The following is an 18204-nucleotide window of genomic DNA, read 5'->3' on the forward strand; positions in this document are numbered from 1 at the left end:
TGGGTGATGCCAAGTCCATGTACCTCATAAATGTTCCCCAAATCCACCTCCTCGTGGGCGTGGTGGCTCACAGGTAATCCCAGCACTTTGGGAGGCCGAGGCAGGTGGATCATCTGAGGTCAGGAGTTCAAGACCCAGCCTGACCAACACGGTGAAACCCCGTCTCCACTAAAAATACAAAAAATTAGCCGGGCATGGTGGCGCATGCCTGTAATCCCAGTTACACGGGAGGCTAAGAGAGGAGAATCGAACCTGGGAGACAGAGGTTGCAGTGAGCCGAGATCATGATGCTGCTCCAGCCTGGGTGACAGAGCGAGACTCCATCTCAAAAAAAAAAAAAAACGAAACAAAACCAGAAAACAAATCCACCTCCTCCATCATCCTCATGGCCGCCACTTGGTCTAGCCCCTTGTCATCTCTTCCCTGGACACTGACAGGGTGATCTCCAAAATATTTAATGTCTATAAGATTTGGCACCAGCCCATCATATCAGATGCAAGCTATCAATAAGACTAAACACCCTGACCACCACCCTCACTCCTGGCTGTGACAGTGGTCTCCCTGCTTCTGATCCTCCCGGGGGGACGTGGGGGCCACTCCCTTCCCCCATCAGAGACTCCCTGGCTCCCCACTGCCTCCTGGAGAAGGTGCCGCCTTGTGGCCTGGCCCCTGGCCCTGCATCCATTCTCTCTAGCCTATACTCTCAACAGTAGGGACCCTCTGGGCTTTCCCCGGCCCCAACTGTACCTGCCCTTTGCCGTCTCCACCAATGTGCAAAGCTCCTTCCATGCCCACCAGAGTCCTTTGCATCCTGCAAGAGCCCCTGAGACACGAATCCTGGCTCTGTGTGGCCCTAGGCCAACTCCTGACCATGCCCAGCCCTCAGTGTGCTGCTCTGTAGAATGGGCCTGGCAATCACTATGCCCTCCTCGTGGTGGGCTGCGAGGATCCAGGCCTACGATGCACACTGGGCAACTGGCACAGTGCCGGCCCATAACAAACTCACAGGGAATGTCCGTCAGTCCCATTATCGACGTCCCTGCTACTCCCTCTGCGAGGCACTCCCAGCCTCTCTGCTTCATGGCTGCCAAGGTGGAGCCACCCTGCTCTGGAGGGCAGAACAGAACTCCATGCCATTCACTTACGGCTCCAGCACTCAGCTCAGTGAGGGCCCCGCTCCCAGGGCTCGGGGGGGAAGGGGCAGGTACAGCCCACTTGGGCGGTGGCTGGGGTGGCGTTCAGGGTGTTTAGTGCCCCTATGGGACTGATCGGCCTCTGACTCAGTACCCAGAGGGTGAAGGAAAGAAGGATGTGCTCCCAGCTCACCTCCGGGTCTGCATGTGGCTTGGCAACGTCACAGACAGCAAGGACCTGCAGCTTCTCCGCCAGGGTGACACGGCGGTGTACGCTGAGACGGTAAGTGGTGAGCGGCAGCCCAGGGCCAGGGCAGGCATGCAGGGGTGGGGGTGGGTGGCCTGGCAGGGAAGAGATGGCGTCCCTGCAGGGCATTTGGCGTGATGAGGGAGGGTGAAGCTGCAGGAGCCCTGCACTGAAGAGGGAGAAAAAATTCCTGACCGAAACTGAGGGCGAGGAGAGAGTCTGATGGAGGAGGCAGAGACTAAAGCAATCTTGGACGCTGCCAGCTCTGGTCTCTTGTTGATCCTCCACACATGTGTGGAGACAAAGGGGGCAACTAAGTGGCCTCCAGGGCCTGATCCCCCTCTCCCTGATACAGGTTTATTCCGAGCTTTCTCCTAGTTCATCAACAGCATATGAAGTGAGCAAGGCTCTGACTTGCAGGGGCCTCGCCCATCACCAACAGGGTAGCCCGGGACCCCTGCAGGCCCCAGCAGGGTCCCAGGAGGTGAAGGCCTAGAACAATAGAGGAGGAGGATCTGAGGCATCTGCCCACAGACCCATCAACCCGGGGAGTGGGCGGGCGGTGGCCAGGGACTGCTCTAGAACCAGAGGAGGGGAGATGTCCTGGGCTCCCTGAGGGAGGACATGGCTCAGGAAGCCATGTGAACAGCAGAGGGGAAATAAGGTTTGAGTGTCAGGCTTTTTAACTTACTGAATTAAAACATATGTTTGCAGCGTCTAAGTTGCATGTGTAGATGGATACATTGTAATATGTCTAACCAGCTCTGTAGGTCTTGGAGGTGCAGAGGCAGAAAGGGGTTCAGGGTGAGGGGCAGGGAGCAGGGCCTATATGCTCAGCAGGCACCAGCGGACTGGGCCAGTGCCTTTGATGGCAGCTGCCTGCTCTCTCGTCACTGCAGACCCTGGGGAGCCCAGCCCTCCTGCACCATTTGACCACCATTGCTGCCTCTGGGCCTTTTTTTTTTTTTTTTTTGAGACGAAGTCTTGCTCTGTCGCCCAGGCTGGGGCGCAGTGGCCGGATCTCAGCCCACTGCAAGCTCCGCCTCCCGGGTTCACGCCATTCTCCTGCCTCAGCCTCCCTAGTAGCTGGGACTACAGGCGCCCGCCACCTCGCCCAGCTAGTTTTTTGTATTTTTAGTAGAGACGGGGTTTCACCGTGTTAGCCAGGATGGTCTCAATCTCCTGACCTCGTAATCCGCCCGTCTCAGCCTCCCAAAGTGCTGGGATTACAGGCTTGAGCCACCGCACCCGACCCGGGCCTTTTCATCCACACTGAGCACACAGGCCCTGCTCTCTCCCCTTCAACCCAGACCTCACTCCACGTCTGTGCCTCCAAGCACTACATAGATGTCTTATGATATCACTGTCCAAACATGCAGCATTGACTCCACTCTGCCAGCTGAGTGACCCAGGACAGGGTTGACCTCTGAGCCTCAGTACCCTCACCTGTGCAATGGGGACATGGCCCTTTCTTGCCTGGCTACCACAGTTTTAGGATGCCCCTGCAGCCTAGAGTCAGGGGGTCCAGGGGAGGCCCATGTCCCCGCACTTTGTGCTGGAGGAGGCGGCCGCCCTGACAAGCTTCCCTCCTCTAGTATGAGAATCAGGCCAAGTATAAAGACCAGTGGGGGCAGCAGGGGCTGTATCGCTGCCCCAACTTCTCAGATGTCATGGGGAACAAGACCCTCCCCATGACGGATTTCCAGCCACCCCTGGGATGGCACTGGCAGGACAGCTGGACAGTGGAACCTCAGAGGAGGTAAGGCTGGAGGGGGCAGGCCCCACCGGAGGGGACACTTTTCACCTGGGAGGGCCAGTCCATGTCAGCCCAGAAAGATGGGAACCCAGCCCCTAAGCCTGGTGCCAGAGGGCCGAGGTGCACCAGGCCAAGGGCCCTGCCCACCACCCTGTCCTGCATGCCAGGCCCTGCTGGCCCTGTCCTGCCCAGAGCAGATGGGGATGCCAGGTATGGGAACGCTTAGCCAGCAGAGGATGGCCCCAGGGGCTGCTCGGGGAGGTGTGCTGGGAACTTGGGGTCTCACTACCCCCAGACTCCTCCTGGACATAGACATCAACAAGAGCCAGGTGCTGGAGGAGGTATATGAGAACCAGGGCCGGGACGCCAGAGGCGCCTGGGGGCCTGCCGCCATCCCAAACACAGACGTGGTGAGTAGGGCCAAAGCTGCCTCAGGGGTTGGGGGGCAAGCAAGGCCACCAGGCGAGGCGCCTTGGAAGCTGGGGGTCCCAGTGGAAAGGGTCTGAGCCCTATGCCCTGCACTACGCGGGGGGCCCTGGGTGAGCGCACCAGCCCGCAGGCACTCTCTCTCAGCACTGATGGGGTGAGGGGTTTGTAGAAATACCTTAAATAAGACTGAGAAAAAAGGGAGCAGTGGTTTCCTCCTAGGCTTCTTTCAAAGGTACTGCTTACCCCGAAGGAGAGAATCTGCTTAGGGTGGGCTAACCCAGCACTGTCCAGTAGAACTCTCCATGGTGATGGAAATCTATATCTGCATGTGTGGCTACTGAGCTATTAAAATGGGGCACTAGTGAGGTGAAGGAACTAAACTTTGAATTTTAACTCATTTAAGCTAGACTAGCCCCAGGCGGCTGGTGGCTACTGTATTGGGCAGTGTGGGTTTAACTGATCTCAAAAGCATGCAAGTCTCCCCTTTACAATGAGGAGGAGCAGTTTCCAGTGCAGAAAGGCAGGTCCTTGGAGCGTATTCAGTGATGGCTCTGGTGGCATGAGGTGTGGCAAGCACAGTCTGGCCTGGAGTGGGAGGCTGCTGCGGCCACGGCAGGCACACACGCAGGTGTGGGAAGAGGGAGGGAGGGCAGCCTCTTCCCAGCTTATGTGCCCCTTGCTCGCCGTCTGTGTCCACCTGCAGAACGGACAGCCCATGGAGGCCCGGGAGAACGTGAAGTGCCCCCAAGGCTGGCACTTTAAGAAGGACTGGGTGGTGGAGCTGAACCACGCAGTGGACAGTAAGGGTCAGTCATTTGGTCAGGGTTGGGATCGGGAGAGACCAGGGCCTCAAAATTAAGGCAGCCAACACAGTGGGATCAGAGCAGCCAAGCCCTCAGTGGGATAGGCCTCAATTCCTGGGCCCCCCCAGCCTCCAGAGCTGGGTCTCCAGCGTTTCCCTACGCATGGGCCCCAGTTTTAAGACAGCACAGGCCCTCAGTGTGTCCTGAAGCCTGACCCAGAGCAAGGCGTGGCAGATGCTGGTGACCAGGAGGCTGTCACGTGGCGGCCGAATTCACCCACAGCAGCTGCAGGGCTGCAAGTCTCAAGGCCCGGGCTCAAGATGCAAGCCTTGCTGCTTATGGGCTGTGTGGCCTTGCGCGAGTCACAGGACTTCTCTGAGCCTCACCTGCCTCATTTGTAAGTTGGGCAGCTGGTCCCAGGCCATTCAGGTGACACAGTGCAGCCACTCTCCTTTCCACAGCTCAGGGCAAGAGGCGTGGCTGGGAGGGAAGTCGTGCCCCTCTAGGGCCTGTCCGGGCCTCCCAACCCGCGGACGCCTGCGGACTCAGAGGCCGTGGTCCCCCACCGCAGGCTGGGAGTATGGCGTGGGCATCCCCCCCTCGGGCCTGCCCCAGGTCTGGAGCCCGGTGGAGAAGACCTACCACTCGTGCCGCCGGCGGCGCTGGGCGCGCGTGCGCTTCCGGAACCGCGGGGCGCTGAGCCCTGAGCAGGAGACCGTCTCCTTCCTGCAGCTGGTGAGGCGTCCGCGGGGGCCCTGGCGGGGGCTGCGGGCAGTGCCGCCTTCGCGGCTGCGGGAACACAGCCCTGCCCTCCTCCCCACCGCAGGGCCCGGCCGAGGGCGAGGAGGAGGGCTGGGAGTACGACGCCTTCGGCTCCAAGTTCCACCTCCACCCTCAGCCCCGGAGCCGCTTCCGCCGCCGCTGCTGGCGCCGCAGGCTGGCGCCCGACAAGGACAAGGGGGTCGCGCCCGTCTTCCTCCTGGAGGGGTCCTTGGTAAAGCCTCGCAGGCTGGGGGGCGCTGCCTGCAACCCCTGCTCCGGAGAGGCCAGGGCCTGGCCCGGCTGGGGCGCTGATGGCGGAGGAAGGGCCTCTGCGCCTCAGGCTGGCGAGGGTGGCAGCATGAGGGAGGAGGGTGGCAGCGTGAGGGAGGAGGGCGACCGGGCCTGGACTACAGGACACAGGAGCAGCACCCGAGAGCCTCAGGGGAGACTGTCCTGGCTACAGGCCATGGATCTGAAATACCGTGCTGGGAAGGAAGGGGACAGCAAGCCATGGCCATGGGGTCTGGACAGACAGTTCAGGGACCCCCCGAGGCAGGACGCCCGGCCCCCCAACATGCCCTTCATCTACTGCACCTTTAACAGTAAGGGCTGGCTCGGGAGGCTGCTTGAATGGCTCCAGAGGCCAGTGCCGAGGGCAAGGGGTGGGGAAGCGGTGGGGGCAGCCAGAGGGAGCCGCTGGGGTCCTGGGGAGGTGACAGGCATGGCTCCTCTTTCCCCAGAGCCCCACTACTACCAGCTCTTCTGCTACATCTACCAGGCCCGGAACCTGGTGTCCAGTCAGATCCTGACATTCCAAGGTAGGTGTCAGGCAGCCTCGTCCCCAGCTGAGGATGAGGCCTCAGGGAGGAGAGCAGGGTCGTGCTCCTGCCTGCAGTCCCAGCCAGGGTCCCTGCCCATTGCCCCTCACCAGCTGCGAGCCTTGTCCCTGGGTCCTGGTGTCATAGCTGCTCAGCAGTGTAAAGACAGAGGCATGGATGAGGGTGACAGAGATGCAGACCCGTCTCCCAATCAGCTCATGGTGCTGGTTTGGGGAAAAGACACAAAACAAAGACTTCGAGGCAGGGCCGCTCTTGAGGTGTGACCCCGGTACTGTGGAATTAGAAGCGGGAGCTGAGGGAGCTGCATCCCAGTGGTGGCCACTTAGCTGGGCATGGAAGAGGAGCTTGCCTGGCAGTACTGGTGGGGCATGAGGGCAAGAGAGAGGGCAGTATGCTTGGGAACCATGTGCCACCCTGTTTGGACAGTAGGGGCCGAGAGGGCCTGTGGGGAGGGCCTGTCCTTGGTCCTGTGAGGATGCCCCAGTGAGAGTTTCAGGAGACAAGCCATGTGCTCCAGCCTGGTCCTCAGTGCTGTTTGCAGGGAGCGGGGACAGTAGGTGGCAGGGCTCCAAGGATGTCTGCTGGGAGTTGTATCCCTTGGGCTTCACCACCCACATCGAGAGGCCCATGTGATGCTCCCTGATGCCAGGCCACTTGCTGCTGCCATGAAAGAGCAGCCACAGGCAGGGCACGGTGGCTCAAGCCTGTAATCCCAGCACTTTGGGAGGCCGAGATGGGCGGATCACGAGGTCAGGAGATCGAGACCATCCTGACTAACACGGTGAAACCCCGTCTCTACTAAAATACAAAAAAACTAGCCGGGCGAGGTGGCGGGCGCCTGTAGTCCCAGCTACTCGGGAGGCTGAGGCAGGAGAATGGCGTAAACCCGGAGGCGAGCTTGCAGTGAGCTGAGATCCGCCACTGCACTCCAGCCTGGTGACAGAGCGAACTCCTCTCAAAAAAAAAGAAAGGCCGGGCGCGGTGGCTCAAGCCTGTAATCCCGCACTTTGGGAGGCCGAGACGGGCGGATCACGAGTCAGGAGATCGAGACCATCCTGACTAACACGGTGAAACCCCGTCTCTACTAAAAATACAAAAAAACTAGCCGGCGAGGTGTGGGCGCCTGTAGTCCCAGCTACTCGTGAGGCTGAGGCAGGAGAATGGCGTGACCCGGAGGCGGAGCTTGCAGTGAGCTGAGATCCGGCCACTGCACTCCAGCCTGGCGACAGAGCGAGACTCCGTCTCAAAAAAAAAAAAAAAAAAAAAAAAAAAGAGAGCCCACAGAGCCGGCGAGGCGGTCACACCTGTAATCCCCGCGCTTTGGGAAGCCAAGGTGGGCAGATCACGAGGTCAGGAGTTGAAGACCAGCTGGGCCAACATGGTGAAACCCCGTCTCTACTAAAAATACAAAAATTAGCCGGGCATGGTGGCAGGCGCCTGTAATCCCAGCTATTTGGGAGGCTGAGGCAGGAGAATCACTTGAACCCGGGAGGCAGAGGTTGCAGTGAGCCGAGATTGCACCACTTCACTCCAGCCTGAGCAAAAGAGCAAAATCTGACCAAAAAATAATGAGAAAAAAAAAAAAAAAAAGGGCAGCCACAAGTGACCTCCTCCCTAGAACTCCTCCAGAGGAGCCCCTGCCCTCCATCTCGGTGAGGCCCAGGCCCCAACCCTGGGAGGCACACAGAACTCGTGGATGGGACCAGATGATGCCTGGCCTCTGGTGACAGACCCCAGTGCTCTGCAGCTGACTCTGAAGGGCCCTTGGGAGGCCTCAGTGGCTGCCCTGCCTGACCCTCCCGGGCCCCACCGGGTCCAGTGGCTGCAGCAGCAGAAGAGAGGAAAGCCCCTCTTCCCAGCTCAAGACACTGCTCCCTCCTCCTTCACCTCTCCAGGGCCCTTCATTCGGGTGGTCTTCCTGAACCACAGCCAGTGCACCCAAACCCTGAGGAGCTCTGCAGGCCCCACATGGGCCCAGACACTCATCTTCCAGCACCTCCTTCTGTACGAGAACCCGCAGGACACCAAAGAGAGCCCGCCGCTTGTGGTGCTAGAGCTGTGGCAGCGTGACTCCTGGGTAAGGTGGGCTGGGCAGAGCAGGAGGAAGAGGACCTACCTGGCAGAGTGGCTGCGGGGACTTATTTTAGAGGAAAATGTATGGAAATTTCTCCCATGAGGCCTGACGTGCACAGAGCACCGTGGAAATTCGTCTGCCAGCTGTCGCCCTTGCCTTGAGAAGCCCAGGCAGAGCTGGGCCCTGCCAGCGTGGTCTCCATGTTTTGTGAACTTCCCCCCTCCAGGGCAAGGAGAGCTTGTGGGGACGGAGCATGTGGCCCCCAGTGGTCTGGCTGGATCTCCAGAACCGGATCCTGCCCCCCATGAGGTGGCACCCCCTTGTGAAGGAGCTGGGGAAGGAAGAGGGCGAGATCTTGGCATCCTGTGAGCTGATCCTCCAGACTGAGGTATTGAGAGAGGGGCCCTGGCTGGGGAGTGTGGCGCGCAGTGCCCGTCCCCGTCCCATCCCCAGCCAGCGGGGGCCAACTCCACCCTGTCAGGAAATGCCTGGGGCCCAGGATCCAGGGCTGTGGGCTTGGTGACGCCGGCCTGCCCAGCCTCTCCCCTAAGTCCCCCTGCCAGCCCCTACCCATGGGGCTCTGGGCTCGGTGAGGCCTCTGAGGGACCTGCTTGAGGTGGGGGTGAGGGAAGTAGGACCAGCCCAGAGGACCTCATGCTCCCTGCCCTCCCCCAGAAGCTTGGCGAGAAGCAGCTGCCTATCTTAAGCGTTCCCTGGAAGAATGGGGCATACACACTCCCCAAGAGCATCCAGCCCACGATAAAGAGGATGGCCATTGAGGTGCTGGCGATGTGGGATGGGGGTGGTGGGCAGGGCAGGCGGGGGTGGTCTGGAGTGCGCTGCAGCTTTCTGACTACCGGATCTAAAGCTCACACCTCGAGAAAGACTACCTGCGAGGTGGAGGGAGACAGGAGAGAAATGAAGAGGTTCTGGTGTAACACTGGAAATCATTTTAGCACACACCTCTGCAGTGGGGAGTGGGCAAAGGGCTGTAGCGTGCGTGATCACATTTCAGACTTTCACCGCAAACCTCTGCAGTGGGGAGTGGGCAAAGGGCTGTAGCGTGCGTGATCACGTTTCGGACTCACGCTGTCCCTGCGCAGTAGCAACTACTTTGCAGAGAAGGAAATAGAGGCTCCAAGAGACAATACATTCCATGCACAGTGACACAGGGACTACGCGGTAGCAAATGCCGTCTGACTGCAAATGCCAGGATGCTGCTCACCTCTCTTCTGAGAGTAGCGTGGGGGCCCTCCTTCAGAACCCGTGTGCCCTGCCGCAAATGAGGCAAAGAACACAAGATGGTCAGGCCTCTGGGACTGGCGGCTTCCCCGAGATCAGGCAACTTGGCTGGTTCCCGCTTTGGGCCCCAAGGAGGCCCTGGTGAGTCAGGGTGCAGCTATTTCCTGGCAGGGTGCCAGGTCACTGAATGACCACAGGGCCCTCAGTGAGCTAGATGGCACAGGGGCCCTGAGAAATCCAGGCACTTCCTGCTTCTTCAGGCCTCAGAGGCAGTAGGCCTCAGGAACTTACACCTGAGAACTGATGAGGCCAGACAAGGCAGCGGTGAGGAGGGGCAATGCCTGCGGGCTATGGAGGTCAGTGGAGGATGCAGCCAGTGGCCGGAGGGCACCTCCGTCATGGGTCGGGGAACAGCGTCCCAGCCCCAGGACACGCACTGATCCCTCACAGGACGGGGAAGCCTGTCCTTGTACGCCTTCGGACACTGGCTCCTCTGCAGCCCCATTCCCTGGCCCTGTGGCTCCTGCTGCACCGCGACTGCCCCTCAGCCCCCTTCTCTGGCCAGGACCCCATTACAGAGGCGCTGCCTGCCCCTTGTCCTGCCCTCCTTCTTGGTTCTGGTAGATCCTGGCCTGGGGCCTTCGGAACATGAAGAAGGCGAGCTCCCCCCAGCTCCTGGTGGAATTCGGGGAAGAGTCCCTGAGGACAGAACCCATCAGAGACTTTCAGACCAACCCCAACTTCCCCGAGTCTGAGTCTGTCCTAGTCCTCATAGTGGTAAGAGGCCCAAGGGCAGGGGCTGGGCAGCCCTCTTCTTCTGTGGGTCTCACGCTGCCCACATCTCCTTGGGGCTGCAGCTCATGCCCACGGAGGAGGCCTACGCGCTGCCCCTCGTGGTGAAGGTGGTGGACAACTGGGCCTTCGGCCAGCAGACCGTGACGGGCCAGGCCAACATCGACTTCCTCCAGCCCTACTTCTGTGACCCCTGGGCGCAGGACTACGTGCCCCCAAAGCTTCCAAGTACGGCCCTTCCTCCGTGCCCTTGCCCAGGCCTCACAAGTGAGCCCGCACTGGGAGTGGGGTAGGCCCTGCTTCCCCCGCAGGGTTGGTGCTTCCTCCTCAGCCCTCTCCCCATCCTGAGACTCGTCCCTGTGCTCTCTCCGCACAGGGCTGTCTGAGAAGAAGCACCAGGACGTAAGTAAGGGCTGCAGGCCCACCTCCTCCCACACTGCTGACGGGGCGTAACCCTTGGGCCTGAGGAAGGGTGTTCGTTAAACAGAGTCCGGCTACCCGTGCCCAGCTGTGAGGCCCACCTCGCACTGCAGGTCTCTCAGCCTGTGGGGTCTCTGCAGGTCTCTCAGCCTGACTGCACATTAGAATCACCTAAGAGGTTTTGGTTTTTTTTAACTTTTGAATCCTTTTTTGTTGTTTTTTTGTTTTTGAGACAGTTTTGCTCTTGTCGCCCAGGCCGGAGTGCAGTGGTGCGATCTCGGCTCACTGCAACCTCCGCCTCCCGGGTTCAAGCGATTCTCCTGCCTCAGCCTCCTGAGTAGCTGGGATTACAGGCAACCGCCACCCATGCCTGGCTAATTTTTTGTATTTTTAGTAGATACAGGGTCTCATCATGTTGGCCAGGCTGGTCTTGAACTCCTGACCTCAGGTGATCCATCCGCCCTGGCCTCCCAAAGTACAGCAATTACAGGTGTGAGCCACCGCACTTGGCCTTAAATCTTTAAAACAAATTTTTTTGGCTGGGTGCAGTGGCTCACACCTGTAATCCCAGCACTTTGGGAGGCTGAGGCAGGCAGATTACTTAAGGTCACCGAGTTCAAGACTGGCCTGGCCAACACGGTGAAACCCCATCTCTACTAAAAAATACAAAAAAAAAAAATTACCCGGGCATGCTGGTGCGTACCTGTAATTCCAGCTACTCGGGAGGCTGAGGCACAAGAATCGCTTGAACCCTGGAGGTGGAGGTTGCAGTGAACCAAGATCCCACCGCTGCACTCCAGCCTGGGCGACAGAGTGAGACTTCCCTCCCTCACTTAAAAAAAAAATTTAGGCTGGGCGCGGTGGCTCACGCCTGTAATCCCAGCACTCTGGGAGGCCAAGGTGGATGGATCATGAGGTCAGGAGATCGAGACCATCCTGGCTAACACGGTGAAACCCCGTCTCTATTAAAAATACAAAAAACTAGCCAAGCATGGACTTCTGCCAGACCTTCAGGCTCTACCAGGAGCAGCCCAAGTTGGACAGTAGCAGGCGCCTGTAGTCCCAGCTACTCGGGAGGCTGAGGCAGGAGAATGGCGTGAGGCATTCTCGGGAGGCAGAGCTTGCAGTGAGCTGAGATCCGGCCACTGCACTCCAGCCTGGGCGACAGAGCGAGACTCCGTCTCAAAAAAAAAAAAAAAAAATTATAGAGACAGGGATCTTGCTATGTTGCCCAGGCTGGTCTTGAATGCCTTAGCTCAAGCGATCCTCCCACCTTGGCCTCCCAAAGTGCTGGGGTTACACAGCCTTACCTGAGAGTTTTTAAACTCCTGAGGCCTAGGCCGTTGATCTATCAGAATTGCTGAGGTAGGACCCAGGCATCCACATTTTTTCCAACCCCTTCCACACAGGTGATTCCAGTGTGCTTTCAGGGTTCCCAGCTATTGCTCAAAAGTGGTGCTTGTCAAACTTGAATGTGCAGGAATCCTCCAGACATTGTCACCAAAAGCAGACTCTTAGTAGGTCAGGGTGGGGCTTGAGGTTCTGCATTTCTGAGCGCCTTCCAGAATCTAGTCTGCAGCTATGGGCAATGAGGACAAAGAACTACGTGTCCCCTTCTTCTTGCTCCCTAGATCCCATTTCTAAAGACTCCTGAATTGAAAGGTCTACGGGAAAGGCAAGGGCAAGGGCGCCAGGGGAAACCCTGGCCTCGACCCCTCTCTCCTCCCTGAAGTCAGAGCCCATGAGTGAGCGATGGCTTTCCCTTGCTCAGCCTCTCCTTTTTCAGTTCCTAGGCTACCTCTCCAGAAAGTTCTGGTTCAAGTCCAGTAAAGCAGAGGTGATGAAGGCTCAGCCCCCGGGAACGAGGAGCAGCCCCGTTCAGTGCAGGGAGGTCGGGGGCTGCCGCCGCCCAAGGCCAGAACAATCCTCTTCTCCACCAGGAGGAGTATGAGCACGAGGTGGACTGGTGGAGCAAGCTGTTCTGGGCCATGGATGAGCACAAGTCCCTGAAGTACAAGTACAAAGACTACCACACCCTCAAGGTTTGAAGGAGGGAAGAAAGGGGGATGGAATAAAATCACCCACGGCAGGAGGCCAGCAGAGCTATAGCCTCGATTCCTCTGGGCAGCCTCCAGTCGGGGGGGTTCCCACACTGTCTCGCAGAGACAGCTCCAGCTGCCACCCTGTCTGAAGCACACAGTGCTGGCCCCAGGGCCACTGACTGCCAGATGCTTTGGAGCGAGGCCTGGGAGCTGGTGGTCCCTCCATCTCCTCATCTCGGGAACAGTCCCTGCCAGCCAGGGTTCCACACCCCCCTGCAGGTGTATGACTGTGAGCTGGAGGCCGTGCCAGCCTTCCAGGGCCTGCAGGACTTCTGCCAGACCTTCAAGCTCTACCAGGAGCAGCCCAAGATGGACAGCCCCGTGGTAGGGGAGTTCAAGGTGTGTGTCCATCCCAGCTTAGCTGCCCCCGTCTCCTTGTGCCCTTTCTGTCCCCGGAAGACAAATAAAAGCCCTGGCTCTATATGCTCATGTGAAGATGGAGCAGGGCTTGAGAAAGTTCTGGGCGTGGAGGAGATTCGCCTCCACAGGGACTCAGGGAGTGCTCCCCTTCCCCTCCCAACTCTGGCCTATGCTGGCCTCCCAAGGCCGCAAAGCAAAGCCACAGAGAACAAACCCGAACCTGAAGGGATAGATGGGGTGGAGTGAGTCCACAGCGGCACAGACGGACGGGGAACTCACCTACTGACTGCGGGTCCTCTGCCGACACCCTGATTCAACATAGTGGGCCCTGCTGAACACCTTGCTGGACCTGCCTCCACTGTCCTCACGGCCTTCTATTCCTGCTACCCTCAGCCCACCCAACCCTCTCTCTCCTGAACACGGGCTGGGGCACCTCCCGGAGGGCTTTACAGAGCTGGCCAGCACTGCCAGGCTGGGACCCCAACACCCCTTCCCCGCCAGGGCCTCTTCCGTATCTACCCCTTTCCTGAGGACCCAGAAGCCCCGAAGCCCCCACTGCAGTTCTTGGCTTGGCCAGAGAGAGAGGACTTCCCCCAGCCATGCCTGGTGCGGGTGTACGTGGTGCGAGCCACCAACCTGCAGCCCCAGGACTACAACGGCCTGGTAAAGAACAGCACCTGCCCTGCACGGGTGCCCCACACGCTCCCCTTAGCCCGTCTCTGGGAGCCCCTCCAACTACCGACACACACAACACCAACGCCCCACAGGCTCCATGTGGTGCAAGGGGCTTGTTTCCGCCCCCTCCCACCCTCCCTGACACACCTGGACAGCCTCCCCAGTTCCGATCCTTCCCCCACTTGTCTCTGACCCCAGTGTGACCCTTATGTGATCCTGAAACTGGGCAAGACAGAGCTTGGCAGCCGGGACATGTACCAGCCCAACACCCTGGATCCCGTCTTCGGCACGTGAGCTGCCCCAACCCCCAAGACCCCTTCTCCACTCCCACCCCCTCCACACCAGAAGTCGGCCGGAGAAGGCACAGAATGCTGGCACTGCTGGCCAGTCTCCAAGTTCCTACCACAGCGTCTTACACGCCCTGGTGCTCAACAGATAGAAGACAAATGCATGGGTGGGCTGGTTCTACCGTTTCTCACTCTGGCTAGGAGGGGAGCTGAGATTCCCACACCAGGCCTATCCAAAGTCATTTTCAACCATAACCAGGGGATGGTGATTGACAGAAGGCAACCTACCCCATGCTCTGCTCTCCACAATCTCCATGAACAAACAAGGGGCCTACGGGACCAAGACCCCGGTGAGGGAGGGGGGCACAGAGACACTGCCCACATCCTCTGCCGTCTTCAACACCTCACCCCTAGGATGTTTGAACTCACCTGCAACATCCCCCTGGAGAAGGACCTAGAGATCCAGCTCTATGACTTCGACCTATTTTCACCTGATGATAAGATAGGAACCACAGTCATCGACCTTGAAAACCGACTCCTGTCTGGCTTTGGAGCTCACTGTGGGCTCTCCAAATCCTACTGCCAGTGAGTGGGCCTGTCCGGGAAGGGAGTCAGCTGGGGTGGAAGAGTGAGCCCACAGCTCCCTTGGGAGAAGCCTGCATCTGGGGCAGGAAACAGGGCCCAGACCTGCCCAGTCTCCACCCAAGCTTCCACCCGTGATCAGCCTGCGGCTCACAATGGTCGGTGTTCTTCAGGACCTGAACCTCCAGACCTCTTCCTCTCACACCCCCACAGGTCAGGACCCTTTAGATGGCGGGATCAGATGCCCCCAAGCTACCTCCTAGAACGCTATGCCAAGCGCAAAGGGCTGCCTCCGCCTCTGTTCAGTCCTGATGAAGATGCTGTTTTCTATAACGGGAAAAAATTCAAGCTGCAAAGCTTTGGTGAGCAGCACAGAACAGTAGCAGAAAGCACAGACACAGGCCTCTGGAAGCTGTGAGGCTCCAGAATGGAAGAGCTACAGACTCGGGGGAGAAAGGGGAGCACAAGGAAAGAGCTCCCTGGAGCCAGAGGGCAGCCCACCCCTCTCCCTCACTGCTACCCAGGCTGCGGTGGGGAGGCTGATAGGAAGGCTAACGACCTCACAACCCCCTCCTTCCATCCCTCTCCAATCCAGAACCCAAAACCCCTACTGTTCATGGTTTGGGGCCCAAGAAGGAACGCCTTGCACTCTACCTCCTGCACACCCAGGGGCTGGTGCCTGAGCACGTGGAGACCCGCACACTGTACACTGACAGCCAGCCAGGCATCGACCAGGTATGAGACTGGAGGGGCCACTCCTGGCTCCTATGGGAGGAGCTAGATCAGGAGACAGAGATGCCCGTCCCCTAGGACGTCGCCCACGAGAGGGGAAGGGCAGGCCAAACATTCGGTAATGTACATGCACAGAAGACAAGCATGCTGTGCACGTTAATAAGCAAGAAGTTCTGGTGATGTCACTTAGAATGGAGAATTTCAGAGCTGGAAAGGTCATCTACAAGAAGCAGAGGCCATGCACCAGGGAGCCCTACCAGTCAATGTCTCCGTTGCCTTAAGTTTCTCCCGAGGGGTGGGAAGGTGGCGCTCAGGTCAGACAGTGCAGACGTGACAACGCTGGTTCTGGCTGTTAATTGCAGGCTGTGTCTTCTCCACAGCAAAGAACCCCAAACAGACAAATACAAATCTCCAAAGGCGCCTAATCATCATTCACTCTGCAGCCACCATCATGGCTCATCTCATTTCTCTAAACTTCTCAAGCTCTACCACATTCCAGACAGAAAGTCCTCTCTGAGCAAAATTTTTAAAAAACCATTCTCTGGCCAGGTGCGGTGGCTCACGCCTGTAATCCCAGCCTGTGGGAGGCCGAGGCGGGCAGATCTCTTGAGGCCAGGAGTTTTGAGACCAGCCTGGCCAACATGGCAAAACCTCTTTACTAAAAATACAAAAATTAGCTGGGCATGGTGGCAGGTGCCTGTAATCCCAGCTACTCAGGAGGCTGAGGCATGAGAATCGCTTGAGCCCGAGAGGCAGAGGCTGCAGTGAGCTGCGATTGTGCCACTGCGCTACAGCCTGGGTGACAGACGGAAACTCTGTCTCAAAAAACATATAAAATAAAAAACCATTCTCGTTACACCTGTTTTCTCAAATGGGTCACTTCAAAAGAATATAATTAGGTCAGGTAGTCTGAAAGGCAGGACGTATTTGTGTGTTTTCAATGTTGGCAGTTCTGCCCTTTTTCTTTCCTTTTCTCCCCCTTTTCATTCCTTACTTTCTTTCCTCTGTATGTGTGGCTAGCTTAATACCCTTAGGTTGTAGTTCATAACACACAATGACCTGAAAATCTGGACTGGTATCTAGTTTCCTTGTACTCGAGGCTATCAAGCAACCCCAAGCTGCTTGATAAATGAAGCCCCACCCCCGATCTGGAGCCCGGTCCAGACAGGCCACCTAGCATGAGCTAGGGATGGCGTTCACCCTCCAGACCTGTTGTAAGTGGAATCCCAGCACCATGCCATCAGCCCCAAAGTTACCGTGTCCCGATCTCACTGCACTACTCTCTCCGTCAAAACAAAGGGGGAAGCTGGTGGGTGGTCGCCTGCAGCCTCACAGGTATCTCTGTGCCCTACCCCTTGGTGTTGGGAACACAACCTCAGCAGACCTCAGAACCTGGGACACGGAACCCCAGGCCAGCCTGCTGAGAACAGAGGCTAGCAACCCCCAACCAGCCAATGTATCCTGGCTCTAGGGAAAGGTGCAAATGTGGGTGGACATCTTCCCCAAGAAGCTGGGGCCTCCTGGCCCCCCAGTCAACATCAACCCCAGAAAGCCTAAACGGTGAGTGACAGCCCACTTCCCAATTGCTGCATTTCACAGTTCAGCCTCCCCCCAGTGCAGGGCACCACTCTCCTCAGGCACTGAGCTGCAGTCATTTGTTTCTCTGCCGGGAAGGGAGGAAGCTCTCCTGGGAGCTTTCTTGCCCTGAATTGCCCACACTGAGTAAGAGCACACAGGGCGGCCTTGCAGGCCTCTCCGCCCTCACCGAGGCTGCGGCTGGGGAGCTCCTCCTCAGCAAAGCCTCAGAGCGCAGTGGCCACAGGTATGAGCTGCGCTGCGTCATCTGGAAAACCGCCAATGTGGACCTGGTGGATGACAATTTAAGCAGAGAGAAGACGAGCGACATCTACATCAAAGGGTAAGGAAGAGGAGTCAGGCTCCGGCGAGCCCCTCAGTTCCCCAGTTCTGTCATCCTGCCGACACGGCCCAGTCCTGAATGGGACACCTCTCTACTTCCGGCTCGGCCTGCTGTCGGCTGGGCAGCCCTTCCCACGGGGCTGCAGCTGGGGGTGGGGACAATGCACATGAGCCGCAGCTGATAGGACTCTGGCCCCAGGTGGTTGTATGGGCTGGAGAAGGACATGCAGAAGACAGACATCCACTACCACTCGCTGACTGGGGAGGCTAACTTCAACTGGCGGTTCATCTTTACCATGGACTACCTGGCGGCGGAGCGCGTGTGTGTCCAGAGCCAGAAGGTAACAGGCTGGGGCGTGGGGGCATGGGGGGCGAAAGGCCACACACGAACAGACAGGCTCTTGGAGCTCCTCCCCTCACCCCTCCAGAGGCTCGCAATCTGTCCCAGAATAGCAGAAACATGTCCTCAGGTGGAAACCCTCTTCCTTGATAGTCTGTCACTGCTGGGTAGAGGGCTACTGAGGGGTGCAAGGGAAACGTCCAGGAGACAGGCCGGTGACATGCTCTTCTGCCATCCCCCCAGGATTACATATGGAGCCTGGATGCCACATCCATGAAGTTCCCAGCCCGACTTATCATCCAGGTCTGGGACAATGACATCTTCTCCCCCGACGACTTCCTAGGTGAGGTCCTGACACAGGGCTTGTGACCACAGAACAGAGAGCTCCTTCTTGCTGATGTCATTTTTCTGGGCTCAGGGGTCCTGGAGCTGGATTTGTCTGACATGCCCCTCCCGGCTCAGCACGCCAAGCAGTGCTCCATCAGGATGATGGACGCCGACCCCAAGTGGCCCTATTTCCTCCAATACAAGCACTTCTCCCTCTTCAAGAAGAAGACTGTGACTGGCTGGTGGCCTTGCCAGGTCCTCGATGGTGGCAAATGGCGCTTGTCGGTAGGAGCTGGGGAAAGTGTCTACTGGTTAGGACTGCTTTGCCACATGTCCTGGCTCTAACAGACATCTAGGGACCTAGCTAAATCCCTTTTCCTTTCTC

General features: G+C 58.3%; 1 protein-coding gene across 1 annotated transcript in view; it reads left to right on the top strand.

The window, feature by feature from the left end:
- FER1L5 (fer-1 like family member 5) overlaps positions 1 to 18204 on the top strand; it is a 67546-nt gene that overhangs the window by 47928 nt on the left and 1414 nt on the right. Inside the window, exons 24-50 of the mRNA XM_033238888.1 lie at positions 1285 to 1416; positions 2976 to 3139; positions 3432 to 3546; positions 4269 to 4371; positions 4940 to 5103; positions 5195 to 5362; positions 5594 to 5732; positions 5871 to 5948; positions 7865 to 8046; positions 8270 to 8431; positions 8719 to 8823; positions 9910 to 10062; positions 10143 to 10305; positions 10454 to 10479; positions 12284 to 12334; positions 12438 to 12539; positions 12819 to 12938; positions 13461 to 13622; positions 13833 to 13924; positions 14336 to 14506; positions 14717 to 14865; positions 15099 to 15238; positions 16707 to 16795; positions 17058 to 17153; positions 17352 to 17493; positions 17736 to 17835; positions 17911 to 18104. Of these exons, the coding sequence (XP_033094779.1) occupies positions 1285 to 1416; positions 2976 to 3139; positions 3432 to 3546; positions 4269 to 4371; positions 4940 to 5103; positions 5195 to 5362; positions 5594 to 5732; positions 5871 to 5948; positions 7865 to 8046; positions 8270 to 8431; positions 8719 to 8823; positions 9910 to 10062; positions 10143 to 10305; positions 10454 to 10479; positions 12284 to 12334; positions 12438 to 12539; positions 12819 to 12938; positions 13461 to 13622; positions 13833 to 13924; positions 14336 to 14506; positions 14717 to 14865; positions 15099 to 15238; positions 16707 to 16795; positions 17058 to 17153; positions 17352 to 17493; positions 17736 to 17835; positions 17911 to 18104 (3462 nt within the window). The remainder of the gene's footprint in view (positions 1 to 1284; positions 1417 to 2975; positions 3140 to 3431; positions 3547 to 4268; positions 4372 to 4939; positions 5104 to 5194; positions 5363 to 5593; positions 5733 to 5870; positions 5949 to 7864; positions 8047 to 8269; positions 8432 to 8718; positions 8824 to 9909; positions 10063 to 10142; positions 10306 to 10453; positions 10480 to 12283; positions 12335 to 12437; positions 12540 to 12818; positions 12939 to 13460; positions 13623 to 13832; positions 13925 to 14335; positions 14507 to 14716; positions 14866 to 15098; positions 15239 to 16706; positions 16796 to 17057; positions 17154 to 17351; positions 17494 to 17735; positions 17836 to 17910; positions 18105 to 18204) is intronic.

Source organism: Trachypithecus francoisi, unplaced genomic scaffold (genome assembly GCF_009764315.1).
Source record: "Trachypithecus francoisi isolate TF-2019V2 unplaced genomic scaffold, Tfra_2.0 Lachesis_group17, whole genome shotgun sequence".
Classification (NCBI taxonomy): domain Eukaryota; kingdom Metazoa; phylum Chordata; class Mammalia; order Primates; family Cercopithecidae; genus Trachypithecus; species Trachypithecus francoisi.